This window comes from Cynocephalus volans, chromosome 3 (assembly GCF_027409185.1).
Source record: "Cynocephalus volans isolate mCynVol1 chromosome 3, mCynVol1.pri, whole genome shotgun sequence".
Taxonomy (NCBI): domain Eukaryota; kingdom Metazoa; phylum Chordata; class Mammalia; order Dermoptera; family Cynocephalidae; genus Cynocephalus; species Cynocephalus volans.
This window is the reverse complement of record NC_084462.1, coordinates 28,736,427-28,750,840: the sequence shown is the minus strand read 5'-3', so window position 1 is coordinate 28,750,840 and position 14,414 is coordinate 28,736,427. Positions and strand designations below refer to the sequence as shown.

Below are 14,414 nucleotides of genomic sequence, written 5' to 3'. Positions count from 1 at the left end.
ACTATTATCTCCAGTCTCAAGCACTCTACTGAGTTCCAGGACTGATTTTTCTAACTGCCTAAAGAAAAGCACCATTTATTGAACACTTATAATGCCAGGCTCTGTGTTAAGTCAACAGCCAAAGCCACCTAGTAAGAAACTGAATCTCAGACAAGCAAACCTGCCAAAAGTCACTCCATCAATAAGCAGAGGAGCAGGGACTTGAACTCACATCCATGTGACTTTGAAGCCTGTGCAATAAACACTATGCTCTACTGCAACCTTAACACCAAATTCACTCTCTACCTCTCCCTCACTTTCCCCTCCTACCCACCCCAAGCCTGCCCCTCCTCTGGTCCTCTCCTTGTGGTCAGGAACCTCAGCGCCCACTCATCTGCCTACTGGGCCACACTCTACTCCTCCAGCTCACTCCCTATCCATCTCATCAAGCCCTGTATCTGGCAATTCTTTTTTTTTTTTTTTTTTTTTTTTTTTTTTTTTTTTTTTTTTTTTTTTGGCGTTTTTTCGTGACCGGTCAGTCCTATATAGGATCCGAACCCGCGGCGGGAGCGTCGCCGCGCTCCCAGCGCAGCACTCTACCAAGTGCGCCACGGCTCGGCCCCATGTATCTGGCAATTCTGCTAACAGGTCTCTCCCACCTGTCTCTCTCCCCACACCTTCCCAACTGGCCTTCATCACCTCCATGCCCAATTCCACTCCACAGCCAAAGTTTTCTTCCTAAATGGATCATGATTTGGTTGTCACTTGCCCTGCTTCAAACCTTTGACAGCCCCCAAGTGTCAAAAGATGAAGTCCAAACTCCTTAGCAAGATGTGTTTCACTCTCAGCCTGTCTTCCAGACTACTTCACACCACTCCCCATAAGCATACCACACTCCAGACACAACGTGCAGTCTTATAGCCTTCAGACTACCCCTCCCCTCTGTCATAAAACCTTTCCTATCATCCATCTCTGGCCTATCCAGTAAGCTCCTTTGCCACCTCCTCTAGGATGCACTCTCTCCCTTCCATCCCATCCCTGGTAGACTTAACAATTCCCCTTCTAGTGCTCTCATAGCACTTCTGTACAAATTCATGTATGTATTTAAATATTTACTTTACGTACCTGCCATGTGCCAGGCACTGCTCCAAGGATGAAAATAAAACTGTGAGCAAGACACAGCCAGCCTGGAAGACCATGGCACTAACGACACTGTGATACAGCTAGTTTAACCTGTTCTCCCACTAAGAGTTATCTCCCTAAATCTTATTAAATTTTATATCCCTAGGATCTAGCATAAATCCTTGCTATAGTAGACAGGCAATAATTTTTATTAAAATAATTTATTAATTCAGAAAATCCCCCTAACAAATTTGCCATCAACCCACCCAACTTTCAACCTTTCAAAAGCACCCCTGAGGACAGGACAAGCAGCTCTCAGCCCATGTCTCTCACCTGGACCACCTGTCCATCGAAGTCCTGCATTCTATGGATTTTGTGACTTTCGCTACAGCCAGGAGCAAATTGGGAAGAAATACAAGATATGGTTATGATAAGCACTGTGCAGTCCCGGCCCCTCCCCATCACCCCCATGTGCACACAGTAACGGTTAGGGCAACTCTCTAGGTCAAATATAAGGCAGAGTTAGGCCTGGGAGTGAAAGAAAAACAAAGCAAAACAAAATCCTAGGTGACTTTAATATGCAGAGCTGAGACTGGTGTTCAGGCCTACCAGCATAACATGAGGAGCTACAAGGAAATTTTTTAAAACAGGAAAATGAATAGGATTGAAATGAAGGGAAATTTTTTAAGTTAATCAATTTGGTGAAATGAAAAATTAATTTAAAAAAGTTAATTCAAAGAAGTTCTACGCATCACAACTAATGCTCACCCACCCTCCCCTCCCACCAAGCTAACTTACGAGCTCAACCTGAAAGAGAACACTCCACAACTTTCCACCAACTTCTCACAGCTCCCTCTCAAGCACATCTGGTATGCAGAAGGGGCTGTCCTTCTGAAAACTCACCTGTAAATTTCATTTTCCACCACCTTTCTTCCACACTGCCCATAAGAGTTGTTTCCCATGCTGAAAACTAAAGAATAATGCCACAAATTAAATCAGTTCTGCATGTTCATGGAATCCTAGAATGTCAGGACCAAAAAGAGGTCTCAAAAGTGGTTCTTGTCCAACCGCTCACCCTAACTGCCACTCGGTTTCCTTCTTCAACATTTCTAGCCTCTGTGAGCCCATCGACGTGTATGTCCAGGTCTAGACCTGCCTTCCCCTTCAGCCCTTGTTCTGCCTCTTGGGAATTCCAACTTATAAGCTAGCATTCCTTTCCCTGTGCCTAAGTTGCCCTGCATGCCAAATCCCCTCTTAAAAGAACTCCTAAATAACACCTTCACCCTTTCCCAGAGAGCACACTTTGCCAGAAAATGAAATTTGAAAAATGGAGTCATGTTAGCCTTTCCCTGGAAACAACCCTCTTTTGAAGAGGGGCCGTGTTACCCCGGGCCTGAACTCTAATTGCCCCCCACCACTTGGAAAAATTGATAGCGAACAGGCTTCTATTAGTACCAATACAAAAAGCCATCTATGCACACAGCCCAGCTTGGCGACTTCACGACAAAGGGAGCACAAAGCCTTGATAAGGCTCCCCTGTATGCACTGTCACATTTATAAATACCTGGGATTTTCCAAGAACCACAGAGAGCAGGGGACATAAGAATTAGCAAGGTCTTTCCAACACAGCTCTCCTGAGCAATCCTACCGGTTTGCTCAGGAAATGCCATGTGGCTTAAACAAGCCACTCAGGCCCAAGGGCAAGGCTCCATAACACAATAAAGTGGTCCCCCCACTCCTCAATCAGCCTTCAACAGGTCAACTCACCTCCTTCGCTGTCTGTCAGGACGAGAGAGTGTGCTCTGCCACAGGAGACCTGCAGCACCTTTGTCTCCTGAGGTTTGTCCAGAGGCAGTGGGACAGGAGAGGGCTCCAAAACATACTCGTAGCCTCTAGCTGAACAAAACCACCAGGGCCATAGCACGTTACACTGATTCACAGTTGTAGCATTTCTAACACTAGAAATCATATTGTCCAGCCCTCCTACTTCTACATAGGAAGAAAGACAGTCAGAACAGGAATGACTTACTCAAGGCACGTACGTCAGCAGCAGAGCTAGGACTAGAAACCCAACTCCCAGCCCACTGTACTACACTGCCTCCATTACACAAAGTGGGTTACTGAAAAGCATGCTCAGTCTTACTAAAGAAATCTCTTTATATTTCATTTACTACCATTTGAGTTTTTAAGGAAAGTAAAAGCACCTTCTTGCAATAGTTTCTTAGTGAGGCAAAGAACGGCATGCGATACCACTCATATGAAAAGGAGGCAAAAAGAATATGCATTTGCTTGTGTGCATTAAATCTCTCTAGAAGGACAGACTGGAAACTGTTAACACAGGCTGTCATCAGGGAGAAACCATGTGGCTGGGAGGACAGAGGTGGAAAGCAGACTTTTCATCGTATATTCTACCATGCATTCAGGATTCTGAACAATGCAAATATGTTATCTACTCAAAAATCAAATAAAATTTTAAATTTTAAATGAGGGAGAAAGTTTTTTAGAAGTCACTCTAAAGAAGAACTTTACTGTTCTCTACAATCCTACTGGAGAAGCCATATTAGCCTCTGCAGGGAACTCCTCTTGTGGGCTTAAAGGATGAGCTTTTGGACATTTATAATGTAGGCTGGAGTTCAGGAGAAGATCTACAAATGCACTGGTTCTAATCCTGCTCCACCCCAATGATCTCTCTATTTTCTCCTATGAACCTATGTTTAAAAAGATTCTGTCTACCAAATTAATGGCATTATTACTGTTATAATAATACATTTGCCCATTTGTATTCATCAGTGACTGACATAATTTTCACACAACACTTTTGATCAGTATAGAATAACTGGTTTATCACAATGAGATGCCATGATTCCTGGCAAAAATCAAAGATACTAGACAGTGTTGTTAGCTTATATAGCCTTATTAGCTAAAAACATACAGCACTTTAAAATACCGAAATATCAGCGTGGTGCTGGTAACACCAAGATCCAGGGTTTGATCCCTCTACCAGCCAGCTGCCAAAATAAATAAATGCATAAGATAAAATAACATACTGAAAAGGGACTCACGTTCCCCATTACTATCTTCATAAACCCTGAAGGACCTGGGAAGCAGTAAATACATAACATTTAAAGGGAATCTGGGCTGGCCTAAGGTTAGCTCAGTTGGGTAGAGCATGGTGCTGGTAACACCAAGGTCCAGGGTTCAAACCCTGTACCAGCCAGCAAATAAATAAAATGGAATCTGGCTCTAGATCCAACTACCAATTGACAGGAAACACAGAGGCCAGAGTATCATGTTAAATGGCACCACAGGGATACATTCAGCTAACTCCAGACTGGAAAATCCACAGGATAAGCAACATGATTTCTTCAACAAACAAATTTCAAAGAAAAAAAAGATTAAAACAGACTTAAAAGACTTTTTAAAAGTTTTATCAACCAACTGCAATATCTGCATCTTATCTGGATCTTGATTTAAACAAATTTTTAAAAATAAAATACAAATCTAATGATGTTTTGAGACAACTGGCAATTTGAACACTGGATATTTGATGATATTAAAAGATTACAGTTAATTATTTTTAGGAATGATAATGATATTATGCTTGCTTTTTTTTGAAGAGTCCTCTTTTTAGATAAGTACTGAAATATTTAATAAATGAAATAAATAATGTTGGGGTTTACTTCAAATTTTCTGAGGGGGAGGCTGGGAGAAATAAATAAAACAAGACTGACATGAGTTGATACTACTGAATCTGATAACAGTACATGAGATGTATTACACTATTCTGTCCACTTCTGTGTATGTCTGAAATTGTTCCTAATAAAAAGTATAAAAATGTAATGTGGCACCTTACTGCTATAAGAGACTTCAATACTGACTTATAAAAAGGCAGAAAACAAAATATAATCTATGATGAAAATTATGTAAAAATGTATTTACATATGAACAAGAGAACAAGAAAAAAATTAAAAGAAACATTTGTCCAGTATGTACTTCTGGATAATTTCTCCTTTATTTTAAGAAATGTCTCTTACTGCTTTTATGCTATTTGGCTAATATCTAGTTTTTTAAGTGCCATTATAAATTATTTCTAACATTTTTACAATTCAAGTTTCAAACATCTGGAATAAAGCCTTCATCTTAAGGATTTCATTGAATTTTTTTCCCAGATCATATTCTAGGCACTGTAGAGTATTTCAAGCTGTCCCCAAGCAAGGAAAGAAAGGCCATCTCTTTGGGCCAAAAAGGAACATCTTTACTTATCACCAAATGCCAGGTGCTTGCCCTTTAGCCTGATGGCTCAATGTGTTACCAAAGAGGCTGATAAATAATCGAGTCCAGATGTTTTCAAACAACATCCCTTTAAGACTCCATCTATTTTACTGTTACGGTGTGGTTTATGTAATCACGTCCTTGAGCTTTCTCAGACTGATCACAGCACAGAGAAGCCAAGGTGAGGATGCTCACTTTTATCTTTCCGGCTCCTGTGAAATCCAAGCTGAGAATCTTTGTTGAGTCCCATACCCCAAACTTTTGTAACATCTTTGGTTTTAGAGGACAGCAATGTGAATCCATAGCCACAGGCAGCAGATGAAATCTGAAAAAGAGTTCCCATAAAGCATTGACTGACTGGGGATGTCCAGTTTCTTCAGCAATAAATGACAGGTTACCAAATCTAAGAACACACACTATTATCATAGTAAATACTCAATAAATGTTGGTTGCAATGTGTTTGAGATGTATTAATCTTTACAAACATTCTATGAACTAGACAGTATCATCCCCATCCACCACTACACAGTCTAGCATAGTAGTTGACAGACTGCCTTAGTTTGAATTTTGGCTCCACCTTTACCAGCTATGTGATCTGAGATAGATTACTTTACCTCTCTGTATCTGTTTCCTTCTGTAAAATGGAGATGATAATAGCATCTCTCTCACTGGGTTGTTGTGAAGACTAAATTAGTTAACATAGCTAAAGACCTTACAGTAAATAGTGCCTGGCTTAATGTAAGAGTTGTATAACATACTTACTATTACTGTTAGTAGAAGCAGTATTAGGTAGATGAGAAAACTGAGTTCCTAGAGCTTAAGTTGCCTAATAAGTGGAAACTGTCTGATTCCAGAGTGCATGCTCTTAACCCACCCTTATGCTACACTGTTACATTCTCAAACCACTTCCATGAAGAGGAAGAATTAGTATTACAGTCACTGTGACTTTAACACCTTAACAGTGCCAGGGTCTTTGTCAAGTGTTTTACCCACACTGTCATCAATCTTCACCTTCACTGACCAGATGAAGAAACTGGGGCATCTGGTGGGGCTGGAAGAAAACTGAAGGTGGTTTGATTTTAAAATCAACCCTCCTTCCATACTACACAGAGCAACCATATTTCCAGTTGGCCTGGGATGGTCCTGGTTTATACCTGATATCCCAACATTCACTCTCAAACAAACTGCATGACAAATTATATTGTCAAACCTAATTATCTCCCACTATCTTGCAGCTGCTTACAATTTATCAGAGGCCTCTGTAGTCTCTGTCAGAGACCACATGTAAATCTAACCTAATCCTGATGACAATGCCAGCTTGCTGCTGATCATGAACAAATACAAGAAACCTTTTTTTATTCCAGCATTTCTCAAAGAAATGCTAGCTAAATATTTCTTTAAAAATTGACTTCTTGATGCCTTGTTTAATCAAGTCATCCAAAAGTGACATTTCCCTCCTTTTGCCTTGTGATATGTTCCCTCATAACATTCATATGGAATACATATACCTGCACCCTTGTGTTAGTCAAAAACCCTCAGTTCTTTGGCCTACTAGAGCCCCCACACATCTGGAATGGCTCCAGCTCTACAGAAATGACCTAGATGGGAATGTGGAAAAGCCCCTGACCACAAAGAAAAGAGGTAAGTCTAAAAATGATGCCCAGCAAACTATGATTATTCTGATTGTTTGATGATGCCTGTTTATTTAAAATTCAACAAATATTTGGTGAGCACGTACTGTTGTCATTAAATCTGTTACTATTTGAAAAGGCTTTGAACAATACCTGACACAGAGTCAGCATTAAGTAAGTGTTTGTGATTATAATGTGCTAGAAGGGACTTCCAACTATGGTGGTGTGAAGAGGTTAGCAAATCTCGCCCCAAAAAACAAAAATAAAACTGGATAAAATTGGAAAAAAAAAATTTCAGGGCTCTACAAATCAATCAAAGGCAAATAAACTAAGAAATATTTACTCATAAAAAACTGCTAGAACTTCAGGTAAGAACAGCAGGAGTCTGCAGACTTCTGGGGTTGGGCTGCTCCATCTACCCAAGCTCAGCACAGACATTTTAAAAGGATGGGGTGACTGTGAAAACCATCAGTTTGGCTGCCAGAAAAGACAGACTCACTTTGGGGAAGAGGATGAAAACACATGCCCAGCAGCAAACTGAATAGGAAACAAACAAGAAAACCTACAACTCAGCTAGTCTGAGGTTGCCATCCTGATTGAGGCAAGAGAAAAGGTGGATCAGCCAGAAATGTAACAGGAAGCTCCTAGAAATGAGAGAGCCATAGAAGGCTCTCCATACATCCATGGCTGACTGGGAAAATACACAAATGAGCAAGGGAGACCTGAGCACCCTGTGGAAAGTGAGGCTGAGACAGACTTGAGAACTTTGAATGTAGTCCCTAACCTACACACAGAATCAACATATGATGTTGAGCACTACCTCTACACAAATCATTAACTGACAACAATGGTACTGCAGATAGGGGGCAACTCTTAAGAAGCCAGACTTTTAAAAAAGTAACTAAATAAAGAGAAAACAAAAAACTGAGCAAAGACATCAGTAGCCACATACAACAGGGGAGTCTAATTCTATAAATTAAGTCCATAAAAATTACTAAGAAAACTCAGGAAGAAAAATAACAGAATCCAAAGTTGTTATATCATCAAAAAGTCCAGTTTTCTACACAAAAAGTACACTACATGCAAAGAATCAAGAAAGTATGACCTGAGAGGAAAAAGAAGCCAAAAGAAAATGATATGAAGTGGACCCATTGTGGGATTTATCAAAGATTTCAGCAAATCAAAGATTTCAGTTCAAAAAACTTTTTAAAGCCATTTTTAAGAAATTAAAGGAAGTCCATACTCATTAAAATATATAAATATGTGAAATTTCTGTGTATCAATTAAACTGCAATAAAGCTTTTTAAAAAGTAATTAAAGGAAAAAATGATGATGATGACTTAACAAATAGGGAATCTGAATAGAGTAATAAAAACTACATTAAAAACCTAAAATGGAAATTCTGGAATTGAAAAGTACAATAACCAAAATAAAAAACTCACTAGATAAACAGCAGATTTGAGACAGCAGAAGAACCAGTTAACCTGAAGAAAAATCAACAAAAATTGCCCATTCTAAAGAACAGGAAAAAAAAATTAGTAAAAGAAAAAAGAAAAAAGAAAAAAAAAAAACAATGCTTCAGGTATCTGTTACACAAGTGTATCATCATTTATGTAATAGGGAGTCCCAGAAGGGGAAGGGGGGGGGGGAAGAGGCAGGAAAAAAATATTTAAAGAAATAATAGGAAAAAAACTTCCCAAGTTTTATGAAAAACATAAATCTACAGATCAAAGTTGCTCAACAAATCACAGTTAAACTGTTGAAAGACAAAGAGAGGGCCAGCCGTGGCTCACTTGGGAGAGTGCAGTGCTAATAACACCAAGCCAAGGGCTGAGATCCCCTTACCGGTCATCTTTAAAAAAAAAAAAAAAAGAAAGACAAAGAGAAAATCTTGAAAGCTGCAAAAAACTGACTCATCAAGTAGAAGGGAACAACAATAAGATTAACAGCTAACTTCTCATCAGAAACAACAGAAACCATAAGCCAGAAGAATAACACAAAGTCCTGAAAGACAAAACTGTCAACCAAGAATTTTATACCCAGCAAAACTATCCTTAAAAAGTTAAAATACAGACACTCCCAAACACTGAGAGAATTCACTGCTAGCAGACCTGCCTTAGCAAGTACTAATGAAGTCCTTCAGTCTGAAAGGAAATGACAGCATATGGTAACTGCTCACAAGAAGAATCAAAAAATGAAGAGCACCAGTAAAAGTAATTATACAGGTAAACATAAACAACTGTATATTCTTTTCTCTTCTTAAATGATTTTAAATGACAAATGTATAACAATTACAAAACTGTATTGTGGAGCTTAAAACATATGAAGGTGTAAAATATATCACATTAACCACACAAAGGAGAGGGGAGAAAATGGAGCTTTGTCAGAACGAAGTTGCTATACTTTTCAGAATTAGGTCACAATTAACCTAATAGCAGTTTTGATGTTAGACTGTGACAAATTAAGATGTACATTATAATCCCAAGAGCAACCACTGTTAAAAAAAACTCAAAAAAATAGGTTAGTTGAGCCTGATCTCTCTCCCCAACTACAAAACCCCACTGTAGTAACAATCCTTGAATAAAGTCTTTCCCTCTCTAAAAATAAAAATAAGGGGGCGGAGGGGTTAGAGAGAAATTGGTAAAGGGCCACAAAAAATGATTACCATGTATATGGTTGAATATGCTAATTATCCTGATTTACATATCACATATTGTAGAGGTATTTATATTCAAAGCTGTACCCCACAGATATGTATAATTATGTTTCAATTAAAAACAAATAAATAAAAAGTCTTCTTTACTGTGTATATTTGTATTTACCCCCAACAAAGGAATTTAAAAGGTACACTAGAAAAATACAATGTTAACACAAAAGGCAGCAGTAAAGAAAGAACAGAAAAACGAAAAAAGGCATACTGAAACAAACAGCAAAATGGCAGATGTAATCCAACCATATCAATAAATTACATTAAAAGAACATAGATTGAGTGACATCAGCAAAAATGATAGAGCAATCAGAACACTGGCAAACACTGGCAGAATCAACCTTTTCAGAACTCTGGAAATTAACCAGACTTACAGCAATCAGGGGTTTTTATTCAAAAAAAGCAGCTAAATCTTGGTAAGAACAGTGAGCTTTGTGGTGTTTTATCTTGACTTACTCCCATCCACCTCTCCAAGAGCCCACAATCACAGTGAAAACCAGCAGTCTGGCAACCACTGGAAGAGGCAGAATGGGATTGCAGCAACTTCAAAGTTCCAATCCCAGCAAATTCTCATTATTTGACCTGTCTGGTGGTTCCCTAGAAACACCACTTGCAAGACTGTCTTTACTTAACACAGCCTAATTTCACCCAATACAAACAGCTCTTACTCTAGGGACATTTGTTGAAAACAATCAGAGGCTATTTTTGGAACATTGCAGCTGCTTGAGGTGATGGATAACAGGTGGGTAAACCATAGGTTAACCAAGAAGCTCAAAAGGAAAAGGTGGGGAATGAGATGTCCACAGGGCTCTTTGAAAGACACGGACATATTCTCAGGAATCTAGAATGCCACACACCTGTGTAGAGTTGTGTGCATGCTCAGATAAGACCTGGGAAGCCCCTAAGCTCTCCCTTCTGACTGACCTGGAAAGGCTCTGCACAAGTGGAAAGAAAAGGCTGACATGGAACTGTAAACTGTCTGGCTAAGTGTCAAAGCTGTGCCCCAACATTCACACAAAGCCCTCGGCAAAGATGGGGAGATCTATTGTTTCCAGACAGTTAAGGAAATCTCTGTCCAATTATTAGCGTCCACTAAGGTAAGAAAACAAATTTCAGTGGCCACACATGACAAAGAAGTCAGATTTTACATAATTAGTTCAGAAAAGTCACTAAACGAATAGTAACAATGACAAGCCCTGGGGAGGTAAGAGAGCTTGATTTTCAGAGCTGCTACATTATGTCATTTTAAATGTCTACTTTTCCATGTTAATAATATTGATTTGATCATCACATACTGTGCACAAATACTGATGGTCAACTCTGTACCCCATAAATATGTATAATCAACTATATTTCAATTTTTAAAAATAAATAAATAAATAAATGTCCAGTTTTCAACAAGAAAGTAAAGAAGAAACATGAAAAGAAACAATAAAGTATAGCCTATACTCACGATGAAAAAAAGCAACAAAAATTGTTCTGCAAGCAGCCCAGGTATTGAACTTACTAGACAAAGACTTTAAAATTGACTATTTTAAATATATTCAAAGATCTAAAAGAAACCATATCTGAAAACTAAAGGAAAATATGAGAACAATGTCTCATCAAATAGAGAATGTCAATAAAGAGATAAAAATTTTAGAAGAACCAAAAAGAAATTCTGATGTTGAAAAGTACTAAACTTTTTTTTTTTTGGCAGCTGGCCAGTAGGGGGATCCAAATCCTTGACCTTGGTGTTATCAGCTCTAACCAAGTGAGCTAACCAGCCAGCCCTAAAATTAAAAATTCACTAGGGCCAGCCTATGGCTCACTTGTGAGAGTGTAATGCTGATAACACCAAGGCCATGGGTTCGGATCCCTATACAGGGATGGCCGGTTAGCTCACTTGGGAAAGCATGGTGCTAACAACACCAAGTCAAGAGCTAAGATCCCCTTACTGGTCATCTTTAAAAAAAAAAAAAAAAAAAATCACTAAACAAGCTCAACAGTAGATTTAAGCAGGCAAAAGATGAGTGAACTTGAAAATAAGTCAACTAAGACTATCCAGTCTAAGAAACAGAAAGAAAAAGGATGAAGAGAGTTGGCCTGTTAGCTCAGTTGATTAAAATGCAGCCTTGTAACACCAAGGTCAAGGGTTCAGATCCTCATACCAGTCAGCCTTGGGGAAAAGAAATAAACAGATCCTCAATTATGTCCACTAAACCACAGCAGAATACACATACTTTTCAAGCACACCTGGAACATTCCCCAGAACAGACCATACTCTAGACCATAAAACAAAGTCTCAGTAAATTTAAAAGACTGAAATTAAAGTATTTTTTCCAGTCGCAACAGAATTACATTAGAAGTCAACAAAAGAATTACGGAAATTCATAAATATTTGGAAATCAAACGCTTCTAAAAACTTCATGGGCCAAAGAAGTCATCACAAGGGAAACTGAAAAATAAAATGTTCACTGGTTATTTGGGCTGGCCAGTTAGGTCAGCTGGTTAGAGTGCAGCCTACAACCCCAAGGTCATGGGTTCAGATCCTCACACTGGCCAGCTGCAAAAATATATAAATAAATAAATAATAAAGTAAATGAAGACAAAAATACAACAAAAATATCAGAATTTATGAGCAGCTACTCTGAGGGAAAACTACAGCTATAAATGCCTACATTAAAAAAGAAGGATCTCAATTCAAAAGCCTAACCTTCGATCTTAAGAAACTAGAAGAGCAAACTAAACTCAAAGCAAGAAAACAGGAAACAATAAAAATTAAAACAGAAATCAATGAAACAGAAAAATAGATAAAATGTTGGTTCTTTCAAAAGACTGATAAAACTGACAAGTTTTTAAGTTAGAATGACCAAGAGAAAAAAAAAGTGAAGTTACAAATTACCAAAATCAGGACATGAAAGGAGACATCGCTATCAACCCTACAGTTTCATCAAAATTTAAAACTTTTGCTCTTCAAAACACTATTAAGAAAATAAAGGGGCTGGCCGGTTACCTCAGTTGGTTAGAGCACAGCCTTATAACACCAAGGTCATAGGTTTGGATCCCCCTACCAGCTAGCCACTGAATGAATGAATGAATGAATAATAAATAAATAAATAAATGAAAAGAAAAACCACAATGGGGAGAAAGGATTTGTACATACCATGTGATGAAAGGCATACATACGGAATACACAAAGAATTCTTACAACTCAATATTAAAAAGTCCAAGTACCCAACTTTTCATTGATCTGGAGCTTAAATTCCGTTTCTCTTGATCTCCATTTCTAGTTAAAAGATCATTTGCTGTTCTAGGCAGACAAGTCAGAAGCCAAACTGGACAAGTATGCTTCTTTTTCATTGACCCACCAAGATTTCCACAACCATTTCCAAGCAAGAACCGATCCTAAGTATCCATTTGGCTAAGTATCCATTTTTGCTCTTCTAAGTGTTGGCTCCTGAGACAAAATGCCCTCAGGCAGCTGTCCTTTGCTGTGACCTTTTTAAGTCCGAGCTTATCCACAGGAATCCTGTGCACCTAGGTATTTAGATCTCTCCTCCTTTCTCGCTTATTCCTGTGACTGCTCGAGTTAACATTTTCCTTCGGAGTTGTTTATCCACGGCAGCCGGTCCACGTTTTCTCTAACGTTTGGGGGGGCGGTACGGGAATCTGAACCAGTGACCTTGGTATTACAAGGCTGCGTGTGTTCTTACCAACTGAGCTAACCGGACAGCCTTCTCTGAGCTCTTGAATTTTGCTTTCCTAACATGAGAACTGGAGTAGACGGGCCCGAGTGCGAATCCCATGTACCTACCTGCGGTGGGACCTCGGGCTTTAACCTCTCTCAGCCTCACTTTCCTTCCCTGTAACTGAGGACGACGACTCCTGACTCACTGGGTGCTGAGCAAATGACACAAGGCGGGCACAACACCTCGCACGTTTCAGTCACCCCATATATGTTGGCAGCCACCCTTAACCTTCCCATCTGGGGCTTGCAGCCAGTTCGAGACTTGTCCTCCCAGAAGTCGGCCACCCAGCGTAGCCAACTTCTCGAAGAGGACCGAAGGCGTCGGGCATGGAGAACGGGGAGCGGCGGAGTTTGGGAGTGCTAAAGGGAAGGAGGCAGGAAGCCGCGACCCGTACCTTTTGATCCAGCTCCAGGCGGTAGGGCACGGGCTGGATCCTGCGGCGTGACCGCGAGCCGGCGCGGGGCTGCGGCCCAGAGCCGGGCAGCACAAAGGTGGGCACGCCCAGAGCCCCCGAGAAGCTGAATCCCCACACGAAGATGCGGTCGACCCGGGCCGCGCGCTCACCCACGTACTGGAACACGGGCGCGTCCGCCTCGGCCTCTGCCGCCTCACGCCTGCTCCGCGAGCGCCTGGCCGCCGTCCAGTGCCCTCGCACCAGCCCGGGCCCGCTCAGCCGCCGTGCCAGACGAGCCCCGGACGCCAGCGTCGTCAACGCCATCCCCCGCTTCACGCCTCAGCGGCTCTTGGGCGCCGCCATCTTGTGTGACCCTTAACCTCACGCCCCGGCGGAAGAGCCCGCGGTCGCGGCCACGTTTGCTATTGGCTGAAGGCAGGGGCAGCCGGCGGTTCCGGGAGGTGAGGTGGGGCGGGGCCGGGCAGCCCAGGTGCTTCCCCTGCAGCAGGAGTAAGACTCAGATTGCCCGCCGCAAGCTCATCTGTAGTGCTCCCGCATCCTGTTCTGCTCCATGCCAC

General features: G+C 40.6%; 1 protein-coding gene across 1 annotated transcript in view; it reads right to left on the bottom strand.

The window, feature by feature from the left end:
• The window catches only part of RCC1L (RCC1 like), a 35,258-nt gene extending 21,048 nt beyond the window's left edge, over window positions 1-14,210 (bottom strand). Inside the window, exons 1-5 of the mRNA XM_063090193.1 lie at window positions 13,837-14,210; window positions 5,569-5,698; window positions 2,869-2,997; window positions 2,005-2,071; window positions 1,435-1,486 (exon numbers count right to left, since the gene is read on the bottom strand). Coding sequence (XP_062946263.1) covers window positions 1,435-1,486; window positions 2,005-2,071; window positions 2,869-2,997; window positions 5,569-5,698; window positions 13,837-14,160 — 702 coding nt within the window. The 5' untranslated portion in view covers window positions 14,161-14,210. The remainder of the gene's footprint in view (window positions 1-1,434; window positions 1,487-2,004; window positions 2,072-2,868; window positions 2,998-5,568; window positions 5,699-13,836) is intronic.
• Window positions 14,211-14,414: the final 204 nt, after the last annotated feature.